This window comes from Gracilinanus agilis, chromosome 3, assembly GCF_016433145.1.
Source record: "Gracilinanus agilis isolate LMUSP501 chromosome 3, AgileGrace, whole genome shotgun sequence".
In the NCBI taxonomy this organism is placed as follows: Eukaryota; Metazoa; Chordata; class Mammalia; order Didelphimorphia; family Didelphidae; genus Gracilinanus; species Gracilinanus agilis.
In genome coordinates this window covers 463,509,553-463,529,074 of record NC_058132.1, presented here as the reverse complement: position 1 = coordinate 463,529,074, position 19,522 = coordinate 463,509,553, and the positions used below count along the sequence as shown (strand labels likewise).

The following is a 19,522-nucleotide window of genomic DNA, read 5'->3' as shown; positions in this document are numbered from 1 at the left end:
ATACCGTTCTTGTGATATACAATAATTGCAAATCACACATTAATGCAGTCACCAAGGGATCAAAATTGTTAGTCACACGAAGGGCAATGGAAAAGTGCATAAACAGGCTGCAGCATATTTTCAACAAACTGAGCAAAAAGCTTCATAAAATAATCATTCAAGGGAAAGGAAGTAAGCTAGCCATGAAGTAGAAACCAGGCAAAAAGGATACAGACAGGTATGCTGCACTGGCACCTACATATCATCAATGGGTTTTGAGGAAAGCCTCTAATGTGGTGAATAGACATCTTGTGAAGAATGTACAAGTCAAGATAGAAGAAGATAAGAGGCTGTGAGTGGGTGGCAACATGTACCACTGGAAGGTGTTCCCACATTGATGAGATATATGGTTTTAATTAAAATAATTAAGCATATGGTAAAAGTCTGACTAGAGGATCTCAAAAGCCATTCTAGGTGAATAATCCTATGAAATTTGAACTAAGCAAACTTTAATCAAAATGGAACCCAAACACTCTCACACACACACACACACACACACACAGTCTCTTTTAACCTTCATCTTCCATTTTAGAATCAATATTTGTATTGGTGCAGAATAGGAAAGATTAGGAAATGGGAGTTAAAAATGACTCACCCAGGGAAGTTTTTGAGGTCACATTTGAACCTAGTACCTGCCATTTCTAGACCTGGCTTTCAATCCACTGAACCACCTAGCTGCCCCTTCTGCATCTTTTAATTCAAAAGAACAATGAACATTAGCATTGCCTATTATTTTAAGCCCCAAAATGGCCAACAACCTTTTTTTGTAACTGTGTTGGCTTTTAATTTTAGCTCATTCTTTGAATGTTGTATTTGGAAATGTCAGGACTTAACTATATTGGTTTGGCTAAATTAAGAGACTAGAAAAAAAAGTGCTAAGAGTGCTGCATGTGTTCCCAAGTCAGGTCAGCACCTGCACCACTGTTTTACATCAGCCCTGGGAGGACCAAGTCTGTTTAGCACCTGAGCAGTAAATGAGGCAGACCTGAAATGTAACGCCAGTTCCTTGCATGCAGTCCCTTCTGGCAACAGGTGCTGTGCATCAAACATTAGGCAGATAACTTTCCTGAAATCATTTAATGTAAATCTGTGAGTTCCCAGACACTTACCTACCCACTGTACTGTATTTATATTTACATATGTTTTACGTGCTTAGGTATTTAAATACTTTATGAATTAGCCAGCTGGAAAACCATTTTATCCAGTGACTAACTTCATGGAGTAGATCCTGAAATGCAGCTTATTTTAGCATGGGGACAGGATTCAAGTATTGGTTTCGGGTCAATGAATCCATGGTGGGATAATGTTGCTTGACCAAAGCTCCAAGATCATTCAAAGATTAGAGAAGCTTTTCTACTTTGTCCTTATTAGGATAATGGAAAAATGGCTTCAGAGAAATGTGTCAATTAGTATTTTTTACCATTTTCCATATTCTAATTTCTTACATATAGAGATGATGCAGGCTAAAACAATGGAAAAATACCAGAAGAATGTGTACGCATTTCTCAATGACAATCCTGACACTCTCCTCTCTCTTCCTTCACATAATAATAAGAATTGTATGTGGAAGTATTGTGTGTGTACAAAGTGATTTCATAGGTACAGTGAGAAGGCTAAATTTCAAGAAAGAAGGCTTGGGCTAGAGTCCCAGCTTTTACATTTGCTGGCAAGATACTGTTTTCTGTCTCTGGATCTAGATTGGGTCATTTGTAAAATAGGGACATATAACACTTGGCCTTTTAAGTAGGAAGGTACAAATGATCCAATCTAGAGTCTTATGGGTGAGCTAACGTATATGGAAGGACTTTATAAACTGTACAAAATAAATATTACAGACCCACATATAACAACTTGACAGACACAGCTAGGAATTATGATCTTTCCCTTATAGATGAGAAAACTGGGACTGAGAAATTCTACTGGTAACCACCATTTGTCAAGTTGAACTGGATACAAATTACATTTTCCAATTACAGGACAAAGTCACTCAAGGATTATGGTCCTTGGTCATTTTAATGTAGGTCAATGAAGAATTTTAATTACTCTTTGGGGGAAAATCATGATTCTATTCATTTTACTTGATTTTCTGAACCTATAAAACCTTTCTCCCTGCATACTCTTCCTCATACCTCCTAACATTTAAAAAAAATATACCTCTGAGTAATATCCATCCCAGGACATTAAGACTATTTTGAACATCAAGACAAACCATATCTGATTCATCAACAATTGTCTCATTCATTTAAAAAACAAGCTTTTAATATGGAATTCCTCATTAGCTTGTGTTGGCTTAGTATCACATTCCCATGCACTCTACAGCTGAACACCTATATCATCACCGCACCCTTTAGAATGCATGGCTGCTCCCAGCCTGAGATGCTGTATTGTTAACCTTGTTTTTTATTACACATGGAGAGCTCTCTAGACACACAAATGATCATAGTCCTCTGATACTGCCATAAGTCTGTGACCTCAGATGAAAACCAATTTCCACTTTCACTTCCTGAGTCAAATCAAGTCAAGAAGCAATTTTTTTAAACCCTTACCTTCCATCTTCAACTTAATACTATGTATTGGTTTTAAGGCAGAAGAGTGGTAAGGGCTAGGCAATGGGGTTAAGTGAGTTGCTCAAAGTCACACAGCTAGGAATTCCTGAGACCAGATTTGAATCTATGACTACTTCCCATCTCTAAGCCTGACTCTCTATCCACTGAACCATCTTGCTGTCCCCTTAAGAACACTTATTAAGCACCTACTATATTCAAGGCATTATTTGAAATGCTGAGGATATAAAGACAGGCAGAGTACCAGGAGTTCACAGTCTAATAGGTAATTCTTGTCAGTATCTTCTCGTAAATGCTTCATTCATTCAGATGGGACCCCTTCAAGATGAAACAGTTGTTTTTCTGGCTCACTTGATATTATGTGAGAAGAAATACAACACAATTTTGGCTTTTGACTCAAAGGAATATTTGGGTTCATTAGCTACACAATATAGAGCCGATCACCAGTCCAGGAGGGAGTACTAAGGGTACCAGTGCAAAGAGGCATGTGGATGAAGCACAACTCAAAGGGTTCAAAATAGCTTTCTTACATACAGAGATGATACAGACCAAAATAAAACAAAAAAGATGGAAAAGATCTTTAGGTGTTTTTCTTTTTAGAAGGGATAATCCTTTTATACTTTACATATCTCAAAGGAGATTATCCTGGGGTGACTCTGGATAGAAAGTCAGACTTAGAGATGGAAGGTCCTGGGTTTAAATCTATCCTCAGATACTTCCTGCTAGCTGTTACTCTGAGGAAGTCACATTGACTTGCCTTTACCCGTTTTCTGCCTTGGAATCAATACATAGTATTAATCCTAAAATGGAAGATAAGAGTTTTTTTTTAAAAAAGAAGAGATTATCCTCCTTCAGCATCAAAGCAATTTAAGATGGCTTTATTAAAAAATATACTATCTGGAGGCAGCTAGGTAGCACAGTGGATAGAGCTCCTGATCTGAATTTGGGAGGATCTGGATTTCAAATTTGGCCTCAGACCCTTCCTAGCTATGTGATCCTGGGCAAGTTAGTTAACCATTATAGCCTAGCTCTCCCAACTTTTGTCTCAGACCTAAGATAAGGTTTTAAGTATATACTATATTAATCATTAATTATTATTAATAATTTTATTTGTTAATTTATTGCTTATTGTTCTGAACTCCTTTAGTCTTTTAAAATACTATCTTTTATTTATATAGCACTTTAAAGTTTGAAAAGTGCTTTACAATAAGATTTTTTTTTATCGTTATAACCATGGAAGGTAGGTGTTATTATTATCCTCATTTTATAGATGAGGAAACTGAGGAAGAGATTAAATGACTTGTTCAGGATTTTCTTGACTCCAAGTATGGTATTCTATTCACTGTGCCACTGAATTTTCTTCTAATTTTATTTCACTTTTATATTTTGATTTGAATGACCATAATCATAGAAAAACACCCTGAGGAGCTATATAAATGTGAGTTATTTCCGTAATAATTATTTCCACTGGTCCATGAACTGACTCTGTTCAACTCTATGACTAATTTTTAACTAGATTACTAAATTTTTATTTTCCATTACTAGACTATAAATGTTTTGAGGATAAGGATTATGTTTTATTCAATGTCTTATTCCATATAAAAGTCAGCACAGTGTTTAAACAGAAAGGTACCTAATAAATATTTATTAAAAGAATGCAGAAAGAAATACTGTCCAGTAAAAAACAAATAAACTTAAGATCAGTCTGAGCTAATTTTGCCAAAAGAGAAAAAATATGTATTTTTTGAATGTGTTTATTATCCTCATTTTATAGATGTTGAATATAATCCCCCTTCTTAGTTTTCTGGTGCTACAAATGTGTATCTTCCTATTTGTATCAAAGGATAAGGTAAAAAAGAATTAAAAGTAATTTTTTCTTTCTCTTTTGAAGATAATTTTTTTTAATTTTAAACCCTTAACTTCTGTGTATTGACTTGTAGGTGGAAGAGTGGTAAGGGTAGGCAATGGGGGTCAAGTGACTTGCCCAGGGTCACACAGCTAGGAAGTGTCTGAGGCCGGATTTGAACCTAGGATCTCCTGTCTTTAGGCCTGGCTCTCAATCCACTGAGCTACCCAGCTGCCCCCTCTTTTTTTTTTTTTTTTTGTTTGTTTGTACAAAAACTTTTTAGTTTAATATAATCAAAACCATTTTATTTACATTTTGTGATTTTCTCTAACTCTTGCTTGGTTTTAAAGTCTTTCCTTTCCCAGAGATCTGACAAGTATACTATTCTGTGTTCACTTAACTTGTTTATAGTTTCCCTCTTTATATTCAAGTCGTTCACCCATTCTGAATTTATCTTGGTGTAGGTTGGAGATGTTGATCTAGACCGAATCTCTCCCATACTGTTTTCCAAATTTCCCAGCAGTTTTTGTCAAATAGTGGATTCATGTCCCAAAAGTTGGGCTCTTTGGGTTTATCATACACTGTCTTGCTGATGTCATGTATCCCAAGTCTATTCCATTGATCCTCCTCTCTATCTCTTAGCCAGTACCATATTGTTTTGATGACTGCTGCTTTATAGTATAGTTTAATATCTGGTACTGCTAGGCCCCCTTCCTTCACATTTTTTTTCATTATTTCCCTTGATATTCTTGATCTTTTGTTATTCCAAATGAAATTTGTTATAGTTTTTTCTAATTCAGTAAAGAAGTTTTTTGGTAGCTTGATAGGTATGGCGCTAAATAGGTAAATTAATTTGGGTAGAATTGTCATTTTTATTATGTTAGCTCGACCTACCCATGAGCAATCAATGGCTTTCCAATTGTTTAAATCCAGTTTTATTTGTTTGGAAAGTGTTTTGTAGTTGTTTTCATATAATTGCTGTGTTTGTTTTGGTAGGTAGATTCCTAAGTATTTTATATTGTCTAGGGTGATTTTAAATGGTGTTTGTTTCTCTTTCTATTTCTTGCTGCTCTAGTGTGTTGGAGTGCCCCCTCTTTTGAAGATAATTTGATTACCCCTCCGCCACACCAAAAACATACTTCTTATCAATTTAGCCTGACTTTTCCACAAGGTTACTTTTTCATCATATTTTATTTATTTAATTTTTAAACCCTTATCTTCAGTCTTGGCTCCAAGGCAGAAGAGTGGTAAGGGTAGGCAATGGGGGTCAAGTGACTTGCCCAGGATCACACAGCTGGGAAGTGTCTGAGGCCAGATTTGAACCTAGGACCTCCCATCTCTAGGCCTGGCTCTCAATTCACTGAGCTACCCAGCTGCCCCCTTTTCATCATATTTTAGTGCAAACAGGCAGGCTCCAATTAGTGGCTATTATATTCTACAAATCCATTTGTAAGTCAGTTTTAGTACTCTGAAGAAATTTTATCAAAGAAATAAAGTCTTTATAACTCACCAAAAATTTGGTGGAATCGTAGTTACAAAAAATGAGTCTAATCTCTGAAATCAAAGTTACATGGCATATAGTGAAGACTGAGAATAGAAAGTGGAGAATGAAAGCCCATTGAAGGCAAGAACCATTCCAATTTTGGTTTTTATATCCCTCAGTGCCTAGCACAGTACTTGGCACAGAAGAGGAATGTGAAAAATAACTTGTTAAATGAATGAACAAAAAAGAAAGAGGAAGGAGACATTGTGTTAAACTGTAGAAGAGAGAATATCTTTTCCCTATTGAAGGAATGTTTTTGCTCAGTTGTTTTTTGTTGTGTCTGACTCTTTGTGACCCCATTTGGGGTTTTCTTGACAGATACTGCAGTGGTTTGCCATTCTCTTCTCCAGCTCATTTTACAGATGAGGAACCTGAAGCAAACAGGGTGAAGTGACTTGCCCACTGTCACACCACCACTAAAGTCAGAGGCCAGATTTAAACTCATCAAGATGAGTCTTCATGCCCAGTCCTTTATCCACTGTGCCACGTAGGAGTAGTCCTGGCTAATGTTTTAAAATTTGCAGTTTCTTCTACCTCTTAAGTGTCCCCTCCTTTGGGGCTCTTAGTGACTTCATGTCCTAAACACTTCCTGCAGGACCCCTACGTGCTTTCCTTTCCAGTTTCCTAAAAGTATATAGTTCTAAGATTATCAACTTCCCTTCTCTTTCCTAACCTAATTCAAATTCTCATTCTTTTACTACAGCTACCTTCTTTCAATTGCAAAGATGAAAGCAACCAGACTTAATTAAATTATACAAAAAGCTGAATAACTACATACCTAGAGGAATTTGCATTTGTTAAAGAGGAGACTCCTTAATGACTCTAATTGGTGCAATACTTTTAGGCAGGAGGCACACTCATAATAGGCAACCAATATTCTCTAATTCAAACTAGAGCAGTAAATATCTAAATTCTCTTCTGTCCTCAGGAGTCTCAGAGCCAAGGCTCAAGGGATGATGAATACAGACCAGGAGATGGAAGGAACAGCGGGAGAGGCATGATTTTAAGAAGAGGATGAGAAAAAAGGCTCTTTTTGCTTTTTAAATTTTAGAGGTTTTAAGGATATGTCTGTTTTATGGACCCAAAAAATTAGTTATGGAATCAACTAATGTCAGTTCATGGACCACCAGAAAAAGAACACATTTATATAGTTTCTTCACACTGGTACAGTTTATCTCATTTGATCTTCCACAATAACTCTGTGTAGACCCCATAATTATCTCTACATTACATTGTTCAGCACAGTGCATGGTTAATAAATGCTTAATAAATATAAATAATTATAACTTAATAATAATAAATATAAAATTAATACTTATAACCAACTTAATAAATGTTTTTTGACTTGTCTTGAAGCTCAAAGAAATTAAATGATTTGTCCAAGGCCATATAACTAGTAACTTTCAGAGGCAGAATTTGAACCCATATTTTCCTGACTCCAAGCCCAGAATGCTAATCTAATACTCTAATACTACAGGAGAGAAGCAATGAATTTGAGTAAATTGGTGTGAGATCCCTTCCACTATTTCTACTTCATGATTTTATTCCCTTATTTAGAACTTCTTCTTCCTTTCTTTCTTCCTCTCTTCACTCCTTCCTTCCTCTTTTCTCTGCTTCCCTCTCTCTTACTTTCCTTCTTCCTTCCTTCTTTCCTCTCTCCCTCTCTCCCTCTCTTTCGCCCCTCACCTCCATCCTTCTTTGTCCTCAGAAAGTGGTATCTCTGGAAGATAAAGTCAAGTCATCTCTTCATCCAGGGAAGGAATCTGGGCCAGATAATGGCAGTGACCCTGTCCCCTCAAGGCTGACATGCCTGGTCTCATATGTTGTGTCCAAAATACCTAATGCCTTCTCTGCCTTTTGAATTCTTACCCTTAAAAAGCCATCTAAAAATGTCCTGATTAAGTTAAGAAATGAGGCAGACATGTAGTACTTACTAACAACATTAGCTTGTCCAGTAAAGATAGTATACTGAAGCTCATATGAAACCACACTAAACTCATCATCGGAGGTCCAATGCACAGTGATGGTGTCGTATGAGGCCGTACAAAGTTCTTCTCTAATTGTTGGAGAGTTGGGAGCTGTTTGGAAGTGAGAATAAGAGATGATTAGTTGAGTGACTCATCTGAGACCAGAATTCCAGAAGATTCACCATAAAGATCAGTGTTTCATAGACACCCACCACAACCAATACCATTGCATCTGAGTTTAGGAGATTTTCTCTGAACAACAGAGATAATTGGACTTCTCACTTTACTGTGTATCAGGGGATCCTAACCATTTTTTGTGCATTATGGATACCTTCAGAAATATGATGAAACCTATGAACTGAAAATATAATTATCAAAAATATGTTTTTTAGGGAGCAGGTAGGTGGCTTGGTGGATTGAGAACCAGGGCTAGAAATGAGAGGTTTAGTTTCAAATCTTGCCTCAGTCTCTTGTGATGATGATGTGTATAATCCTGGGCAAATCACTTAACCCCCATTGCCTAGCCCTTACTGGTCTTCTGCCTCAGAACTAATACACAATATATTGATTCTAAGATGGAAGGTAAGGATTAAAAAATATTTTGTGCATATAAAATTATATATTTTATATATTATATTACCAATGTATTATATATTATAAATGAATATAAAATAATATTAATTTTGTTATATGTGTTTTTATATTACAAATAAAAAATCTATTTAAAAAAATCAATTCATGGCCTCTAGGTTAAGAATCTCTGTTCTAGATTGTCAATTGCATGCATGTATATCACTGATTCATGCAGGTCATTTCCCCCTGAACTCATTTCATCATTCATTAGATGATTTTTCCTAAGGCAAAATGATGTCATAAAATCATTCATATCCATAAATTTCTTCTTTGCCCTTCCCTCTTCCCATCTCTTTCAACAGGAAAAAAAATGAATTGTCATATAAAATCAGGAGAGATTTGAAATAGATTAACAATATACTTTAGATCTACTCTGTATATTTCCTATATGTACATGTTGTCTTCCATGCTAGAATATGAGCTCCATGAAGGCAGAGACTTTTTTTCTCCCTTTGTATCTCTAGCACTTAACACAATGCCTTAGTAAATATTTTTGTTGTTTTGTCGTGTCTAATTCTTTGTGACCCCATTTGGGGTTTTCTTCGCAAGGATATAGCTGTTGTTTGCCATTTTCCTCTCTAACCCATTTGACATATGAGGAAACTGAGGCAAAGAAGGTAAAGTGATTTGCCCAGGATCATATAGCTAGTAAATATCTGAGGCCAGATTTGAACTCTTGAACAGGTGTCTTCCTGAATCTAAACCTAGTGCTCTATCCACTGTGCCTGCCTTAGCAAATAATAGGTGCTTAATTAATATTTGTTGGCTGACTGACTTTTTTCAGCAAAGTTGGACTATCTGGCCTCTGGGGTCTCTTCAACTTATATGCTATGTAATTCCATGTGTAAGGTCAAGGAGGAATTTGAAATTTATTTCTTTAAAATACTCAGAGGAGAACATTCTTTAATTCTTACTAGTAATTAAAAAAAATCCTTACCTTCTGTCTTAGAATAAATACTGTGTATTGGTACCAAGACAGAAGAGAGGAAAGGGCTAGGGTCACACACCTAGGACATGTCGGAGGCCATATTTGAACCCAGAGGGCTGACTCTCAAACCGTTGAACCACCTAGCTGCCCCCTTTACTAGTGATTTTTTTTTAAACCCTTGTACTTCGGTGTATTGTCTCATAGGTGGAAGATTGGTAAGGGTGGGCAATGGGGGTCAAGTGACTTGCCCAGGGTCACATAGCTGGGAAGTAGCTGAGGCCGGGTTTGAACCTAGGACCTCCCTTCTCTAGGCCTGACTCTCACTCCACTGAGCTACCCAGCTGCCCTACTAGTGATTTTTTAAGAAAGATTTTTCATCTTTGCTGATACTCATGACTATTTTCATGGGTGAGAAAACAGAACAGATGAATGACATTTTTTATTAATAGTATGTTTTTGAAGCTTGTCTGTAAGTAATCACTTATGAGTTCAAGTAAATATGCACAATTTCAAAAGTGCGATAATAGATTTCAAAGGTTAGAACTTCTGTCTATAATAATTACCTGACCTAAGGAACATTTTTGCTCTTAACTTAGGGTTCATGAACTTTTAAAAATATTTTTATAACTATATGGTAATGTAATTTTATGCATTTAAAATATTCTTAGAAAGAACTACTGGCGCTGGATAGATGCAGATCAAAGGAAACTATCTTTCACATTAGTGTATTTCCGGTTTTATTTTGAGGTTTTGGTCTTTATGCTCTTACAACAATGACTATTGTGGAAGTGTGTTTTACATGAAAATAAAAATAAAATTTAAAAATAAAATATTCTGAGATGGGATCTATAGACTTCATCAGACTGCCAAAGGTATCTATGACACAAAAAAGATTTGGGTAAATAAAGACCAGATTTGAGTCTGGGCTTGACAAGTACTTAAAAAAAAGATATAGCTTTAGGAAAAGTTTAAGGATATCCAACCACCTTGGGGCTCATTGTAGAATTCTGTTGTAGACCAAAATACTTATGAGAACTCTATAATAAACAGAACACATAGAATAATACTTAGATCCAAGATACCCAAGTTTTAAGTGCAAAATCTATAGTGTTCTCTCAAGTGTCATTTTAAATTATCCATTAGCTGTAAGATACAAATTCAAAATTTATCCCATTGCAATATTATCTATTTGACTATAAGTCAAGGAATGCACTGAAGAAGTGTCAAGTGCAACATGGAATTTGTTAATTATTTTCTTGTTCTTTGTGGGTATGGGGCCAGAATGATATATATTGGTTTTACAACATTAATTCTCCCCTCACTTTGAATCATAGGTTGACAATCTTATATTGACAATTAAAGACATTTTCTCCATTTTTCAAAACTATAAAGGTGAATCTATATCTATGTGTAGGATTGAATCTGCAGAATAGAAACAGAGTACTGTGTGACACATGGTAACCACAACAATCAGGGAAGGAATGTCACCTTTCTGGTTTATTAACTTGACGTGTCACTTTGAGGCAAGTCACAAGTTAAAATAATAGCTTTCTATTTCAGAAAAAGGCATGCTTGCTGGCATTAGATGTTACGACCTTTCTTTTATCACAGGATTTCGTGAGGAAAGCACTTTGTAAACTGTCAAGCATAATGTGTGAATATAAGTTCATATTCTTAATTGAATGGAAACTATTCAATGGATAAGAATTTTTTGTTTTGAAAAATGTTCACATTTAATAATCTGAGTATCATGAAGCCAATTGCAATGTATATTGCTATGGTACTAGAGAAAACTACCTTTGCCTCTCTTGCTAATAGGACACATGAAACAGTAGCAAACATTGCATAAACACTTTTTTTCCGGCTCACACATGTCTGATAAACTATTTGGATTTGGCAGCTTCAGTCCAACACTGTGTGATGCAAGGAAGGTCTATGTTATGTCTAGAAATAAACCAAATGTCCATCTGGAATTAGAGGTTAACAAGGTGTAATTGATGGGAAAAGAGTTCTTTAATAGGTATCCAGATGTGGACATCAGCATCGGATAAACACCAATCATGGTGAATGGAAACATGGCTTTGGGAACATTGATCTCAGACAGACACATCAAACACATGACAAGCCCAGAGGATAACCTACAGTTACAATGACCGTATTTTCCAAACCCAACACTGAAATACATGGTCTAAGGAAGAAAAATTTTCATACTAAGCCTTGAATAGTACACTTTCCTTGAAATAACACTGTCCTGGCACATGCTGCTGTTACATACATACATGAAACACCTTGTGCTTTGGTAAACAACGCAAATTGCTATTTTTCATATCTAACTTCATATTTTCATATATTTCATATCTGTTTTTATAATTTCAAAAGGAGATCAGAGTTAAACCATTAGTATAGAAATGGCATATGAATACATAAAAAACAAAATTATGGTTTGAGCTGCACTTGGGAATCTTGTTGTTTAGTCATTTCAGTTGTGTCCAACTTTTGGTGATCCCATTTGATATTTTCTTGCCAAAGGTACTGGAATGTTTGCCATTTCTTTCTCCATTTCATAAATACTGAAACTGAGGTAAATAGAGATGAGTGACCTGCTCAGGGTCACTCAGCTATTAAGTGTCAGAGACCAGATCTGAATTCAGGAAAATGAGGTTTCCTGACTTTAAGCCCAGACTTTATCCACTGTAACTAGCTGCTCCAGTGCAGGCAACATGTTCAGCATTTCTGTTCTAGATGTTTTCCAGGACATTTCCTGTCTATCCATGCTTCCTTCATTTTCTACTTGTGAAATTTATTATTTGTACTAAAGTGCAAGTTTTTCCTCTTATCCTTACAGAATTTTTTCTTCTTAGATTCAGCACAATAATCTAGCTTGGCAAGATCCTTTTGGATTACCATTGTCTTCCAGAAAATTAACCAGCCCTCTCGGTACTGTGTCATCTTTCAAATTTGAGGAACATATCATCTATGCCTTAATCCAAATTATTAAAAATATTAAACAGTACAGGGCAAAGCAAAATAACCTTAGGGTCCTCCCAGGGGAGATTCCCTGCTTTGTTGACAATGAATTATTGAATTGAGTCTTGAGTCCAGCTATCCAAATAGTTCTTGAATCATCTAATTTATTATCATCCAACCCATATCTCTTCATCTTTATTAGAATAATATGAGTCCCTTTATAAAAGCTTTGCTAGAATCAGGGAAACTATTTTTATAACATTTCCTCTAGCTACCTACTTGGCAATCCTATCAGAACAGGAAATGATGTTAGTCCAACATGATCTGTTCTTCTCAGAATCACTTTTTACTCTTCCTTATACCTCATTTTCTACATCCATTTGCTCGCCAAGTCAGTAGTACAGGCACAATATTTTTTTTTATCTTTTTCCTCCTTGTCAGTTCCGCTACCACCATTTTATTTCAACATTGATCAACTCAAAACTGGGTTATTTTTAAAGCTTCCAAACCACCCTTTTCACAACTGATTTTCTTCATATATAAGCCAGACTATGTCCCTTCTCTGCTCAGAAATGTTCAATGCCTTCCCCTTGTCTATAAGATATTCCTGAGGCTGACAGTCAAGTCAGTCTAAAATAAAGCTCCAATCTGCTTTCCCAACCTCAACTGAGCTGAAGTTAGCAAGATCAAATTTAATAAGAATGAACATAAAATCTTACACTTAAGAGTTTTTTAAACCCTTACCTTCTGTCTTAGAATTAATACTAAATATTGGTTCCAAGGCAGAATGGTAAGATATAGGCAAAGGGAATTAAGTGACATGCCCAGGGTCACATAGTTGGGAGTATCTAAGCCAATTTTGACCCAAGGACTTCCCATCTCCAGGCCTGGTTCTCCATCCCAAGCCGCTTAGCTGCCTGCTTGGGTTATCACTTCTTGAACATTCTGTAGATCAGATTCATGACTTGAGTACAAATTAGACTAGATTGATCTTTGAGGCCAGATCAATGTGTATGTCTTATGCTTCTATTTTACACCATTTTTCTTTTTGTATTCAAATCCATGAAACAGAATTTCCAGCTCCTTTTTGCCACCTTTGAAGATTTGCATTTGTGTGACTTGGAGTGTGTGGTGGTTTCAGAAAGACTAAAAGGTTTTACATCTCCTTCATTTCTCTGCTTACTGTAATCTTTTCTTTCTTTCTAGACCAACCACAGTTGCTGCTTTCTCTCAGAATCCTTCCCTAGTTCTCTTAGCTTAAATATTATGCCTTCTAAGATTTTTCATAGCTGTCTGACCTTTCCCATGCATTTATCACATTCTACTTTCCCCCAAAAGTTCAATACTTCCATTTCAAATCCTTCTACTGGACTATAAGCTCCTTGAGGGTAATGGCTATATAATTTTTCATCTTTATATAGCCAAGACCCTGCAGTTTTTTATATATAATATGCCCCTAATAAATGTTTGTTGACTTGAAGCACAAGTATAACAGTACAGTAGAAACAGTATTATCTTTGAAGTCAGAAAACCTGGGTTGGAATTCTGCTTGTCACCCTTATTGCATGACTGTAGTCAAGTCATTTATTAAATAAAGTTGCTCAAATGAGATGTTTTTTAACTTTAAATATGGGATTCTGTGAAGAGATGCAAATACCTATGAATCTCCTTGTAGTAGAAAAATGGATCTTTTCTAAAAGGAAGTTATTTTTAAAGCAAAATTTCAAATTATACTGGCAGATATTCTAAATTTACAATGTTTAGGTGTTTATCAGTGGAGAAGAAGTATTATATATGACCCCCTCCAGGCAAAAATGCTCGTTATAAAAGGAATGAAATAAGCTTTTATTAAGGGCCTACACTATACTAGGCACTCAGTAAAATCAGTACTTTACAAATATCTTGTTTTACCCTCAAAGCACCCTGGGAATGAGGTGCTATCAATATCTCCATTTTACATTTCATAGTTGAGGAAACTAGAGTGGAAAGAGGTGAAAGAATTATGCCCAGGGTCATACAACTAGCTAGTAAGTTTCTGAGGCTACTTTGAACTCAGGTCTTCCTGACTCCAAGCCCACTATTTATCTACTGATTCATCTACCTGTCTTATACTGTCTTAGGAATCCAAATTTTATTTCTACTAAATTTACCAAAGATTTTCATAAGAAGCTCTGAAATAAGATGACATTTCTGATAATCAGAATTGTTTCTCAAGTAGCTTACCCCATTACTTTGTAAAGATGACCTAATATATCAAGATATTTTTTAAATTTCCATATTGATTTTGGCTAGGGATAGTGGCAGAGTGTATATGAGATGAGAACTCCCTCTACTTACTTAATATTCATGTGTTTTCTTTATCACCCCTAGCCCTAATTTAGACCTGTTTCCTTGGGGATAAAAGATTCATACACATCACAGCTAAAGGAAGTGTGAACTTTCTTTCCAACCCAAAGGTGTACTGTAGATTATTTGCGAAGAAAAAAAATCAAAGAGTAAAGATGTAACCCTGTGTAAAGTGATGATGAAAAAAATTACTGTACCTGTAAGGTAATCCAGACATTCTAGTAATTTCTTCTCTCTGGAAAAATCTAATGCAAAGGTATCAAAAGTGTCATTGAGGTTAATTTCAGGAATTAGAACCTGGGAGGATGCGGTTGCCATGGAGACCCTATGATAAAAGGAAAACTTTTTCAGAAACTTATGAGTTAGCTTTCACATTATTTCTAGAATTCTCTCTCTACCCCTTCTCTCCCCCCTCCTCACTCTCTCCTCCTCCCTCTCCTCTACCCACCCCCATCTTTGTTGTTTGGTCAGTTGGGGTTTCTTTCTCTCTCTGTCTCTGTCTCTGTCTCTCTCTCTCAATATATATACACACACAATATAGCCAAAATGGAATATACTTTAATATTTTAGAAATCCATATTAACATATTTAGACCCCCAGAATGGAACATAATTCTTTTACCCCTTAAGCTTGAAAAAAATGAGTTCAAGCATTAAATTCCCATCCCTCCCCTCAACACTTTTCCCTGAGAGAAAGGAATTAGATTTTTCCCTTTTTACTGCTAAATAGCAAAGTTCCATTTGGAAACCAAATAATATTCATATTTTATGCTGCTCTGTATTTAACAGCTTGGCACTGTCAAATGCAGCCCCAGTAAGAAGCTTATTGCTCCAGGCATTCTTTCACACATCTGTCTGAAAAACTGTTGGATTCAGTCTCCAGAAGTTCCCTACTTCAAAAGAAATTTATCAAAATGTGAAATCCATAAAGGACAAAATAAGGGTTTTTAAAAGCTCCCAGATATTGTTTTAATTTAACCAATCACTTGCCTGGTTGTAAAAAAAAACCAAACATTTTCTGAATATTAAAAAAAGTAATTATTAATTTAGTTCACTTCATTCAGCGTGGGATTCTTTTTCATTCACTCACTGTATAAACCAAGAGTTTTCTCATAAATTCTTTCTATAGATTTGTTATTTCCCCTATGCATTTGGGCTCCACTGATTAGATTTCTTGTGAACAGATTGCAATATAAGTTATTTCTATGTATTGGCCTGTTTGGAAATATTATGGAGTCAAGCAGTTATCAATTAATGAATCAACTAGAATTGCTGTACTCTAGACAGTGCTAAGCATTGGGGATCCAAAGTCAAAAATGAGACAGTCCCTGCTTTCAAGGAGACATTCTATTTTATTTGAATGAATACACAGGAATGTTTCATTAATACAAATCACTGCAGCTGCAACAAACACATAAGTGGTTTCCTTGAGAAAAGGACCATAAGGCACTAGACATTCTTTGTTTCTCAAACTTTATTATTTTTGTAATCTTTTACCCTTCAACAATTCAAGATATTAGTTTCAATAATTAAATAATAATTTGTTAGACATGTGTTGGGAATTTCAGAGACCTCAGATCATCTCATCAAAATAAATGATTTTATACAAGAGAAAACTGAGGCAAATGGAGGTTAAGTGACTTGTTCAAGAAGCACAGGTAGCTAGCAAAATAGGACAAGTATCCACGTCTTCAGACTCCCAGTCCAATGTTTTTTCAAGCAAGTTCTGGAAAATTTAGACCATTAGTAATTGGCATAATGGATAGAGTGCCATGATTGGAGTCAGGAAGATCTGAGTTAAAAATCCAGCCTCAGACACTTATTAGATATGTGAGTGACTCTGGGCAAGTCATTTAAGTCTCTGCCTCAGTTTCTTCATCTATAAAATGAGCATAATATTAGCATCTACCTCCCAGGTTTGTTGTGAGAATCAAAGAGATAATAATCATAAAACATTTAACTCAGTATTTGGAACAAAGTAAATGTTATTTATTGTTTTTTTATCATTATTATTATTAAAGCTCCCAGGATGTACAAAGGAGTTGACGTAGCCATTTTCCACTTGTGTCTGACTCTTAATGAACCCATTTGGAGTTTTCTTGGCAAAGATGATAGAGTAGTTTGCCATTATCTTCTCCAGTTCATTTTTATAGATGAGGAAACTGAGGCAAACAGGGCTAAGTGATTTGCTCAGAATCACATTGTTAGTAAGTATACAAGACCAGGTTTGAACTCAGGAAGAGGAGTTTTTCTGGGCTAGCACTCTATCCACTGTACCGCCTAGCCGCCCAATACAAAGGTATCACCGTTTTAAAACAACAACAACAACACCCCTTACCTTCTGCCTTAGAATCAATCCTGTGTATTGGTTCTAAGTCAGAAGAGTGGTAAGGATAGGCAATGGGGGTCAAGTGACTTGCCCAGGGTCACCCAGCTGGGAAGTGTCTCGGGCCAGATTTGAACCCAGGACATCCCTTCCCTAGGCCTGGCTCTCCATCCACTGAGCTACCCAGCTGGCCCCTATATCTCATTTTTGTTTTAATGAAATAATGTGGTTGAGATATTTTAAATATGAACTAGTGCTATGAAACTTAAAAAGATCGGAGTCATAACTGTCTTGCCATGTCCTAATCTCTGATCCATCTGAAACACAGGTGGTTTCATCATTAGTTTTCCTCCAAGGATTTTCCTATAGGTGAGGATGCAGCTCTACCCTGTGACTCTACTTCTAAATGGCAGTGTTGAGTAGAGTATTATTTATTCTAGAGGTCTGTGGTGGGTAAATTATGATGCCTTGTGAAGATGGTGCATGGGATTCCAGCAGATTGTAATTACTAATTATTACTGATAAATTAGACAATTGAAGAAGATACAGGAGTATGAGGGAAAGAGCATTGAGCTGGGAGTCAGGAGAAAAGGAAGGAAATGCTTATTAAGCACCTATTATGTACCAGGCACTGTGCTAAGTGCTGGACAAATATTACCTTCTCTGATCTTCACAACAACCCTGGGAGACAGGTGCAGTAATTTTGCTCATTTCATTGTTGAAGAAACTAAACCAGATAGAGGGTAAGTGACCTGCCCAGGTTCACACAGCTTGTAAGTCTCTGAGGTATTCCTGACTCTAGAGCTTTATCCACTCCATCCTGACATGCAGCCAAGTCATGTCCTACTCTACATGACTCCAAGGGAAAAGATATCAGAGTGATTTGACATTACCTTCTCAAGCATTCCATTTTTTTTAACAGATGAGGAAACAGACAAAAAGTCAAATAACTTGCTCAAGTATGAGGCCAAATTTAAATTTGATCTGGTGATCTATCCACTGTGCCACCAAGCTGCCTTTCACTGAAAGGGTTGTAAGTCTAGCTTTGTCATTCCTGCCTACTTTAATCATATAAATTTAAGGGGTTATGTCGGTAAACTCAAAAAAATAAAAGGCTGCAATTCCCTTTGTTCTCATGAATATAAAACAATCCTGTGCCTGGTCATTGCTGCATGGTGGCATGGTGTACAGAGCATGGGACTTGGAGTCACAGAGACCTGAATTCTGATCCGTTTTCTGACACTATCCTTTGTGACTCTGGGCAAGTTAAGTGACCTCTCTCAAATCTAGGAATACTAAGTCTACTTCAAAGGACTGTTGTTAAGGATCAAATGAGATAATGGATGTAAGGAGCTTCAGAAATATGAAAGTGAAGTATAAATGCTAGATTTTATTGCTTTTATGGTTTCTCTGATTTTCTTTGGAATTGTGATTAGGGAATAGGATTCTCTTGGATCTATCCCATACATTAGCGTAACTATTAGAGGTCAGAATAGGCAGCTGAGAATTGGCACATGTAGCACAAGTATTATTTATGCTCCTATTTACATTTGCCATCTTTTAAAAAAATAATCAATAAGCCCTTTTGAAAGTTTTAATGTATGTTCAACTATGTTTCTACTTTTTCAGATTAGCCTACTAAACCTGGGCTAGTTACTATAGAGAAAGTTATTTCCTTTCTCTAGGGTTGTTTTTACCTCTGTAAAATCAAGACGTTTATAAGATTTAAAACTAGAAGGGACCTCAGAGATCATCTATTTCAGGCACCTGATTTCAGAGAGCAATATTTAGAAAAGTGAATTTCCTTAATATCACAAACTAGTAAGTATTTTTGTTATCCTTCAGGCACGACTGACTCTTTGTGACCCATTTGGGGTTTTCTTGGCAAAGTCACTGGAATGGCTTGCCATTTCCTTCTCTAGCTCATTTCATAGATGTGGATACTAAAGCAAGCAAGGTTAAGTGACTCACCCAGGTTCCACAGCTATTATGTGTCTAAAGTCACATTTGAACTCAGTACTTACTGACTATAGGCTTACCACTCTCTCCACTCCACTATCTAGCTGTCACTAATTTATTTACCATAGAATAATAAGTCACTTCCCCTCTCTGGGGCTGTTTCTTCCTCTGTAAAATGAAGTTCATGAGATTTATGAACTTGGAGATCATCCATTTAAATCCTCTCATTATAAAAAAAAGATGGTAAATGTAAATAGGAGTATAAATAATACTTGTGTTACATGTGCCAATTCTCAACTGACTGCCTATTCTGACCCCTAACACCTATGATAACATATGAGGTAGATCCAAGAGAATCCCATCCCCAACCCAGAATTCCAAAGGATATTATATATATATATATAT

At 36.1% G+C, this 19,522-nt stretch overlaps 1 protein-coding gene across 1 annotated transcript in view; it reads right to left on the bottom strand.

The window, feature by feature from the left end:
* Positions 1–19,522, bottom strand: part of MID1 (midline 1) — a 193,239-nt gene that overhangs the window by 15,051 nt on the left and 158,666 nt on the right. Inside the window, exons 6-7 of the mRNA XM_044670381.1 lie at positions 15,031–15,158; positions 7,927–8,070 (exon numbers count right to left, since the gene is read on the bottom strand). Of these exons, the coding sequence (XP_044526316.1) occupies positions 7,927–8,070; positions 15,031–15,158 (272 nt within the window). The remainder of the gene's footprint in view (positions 1–7,926; positions 8,071–15,030; positions 15,159–19,522) is intronic.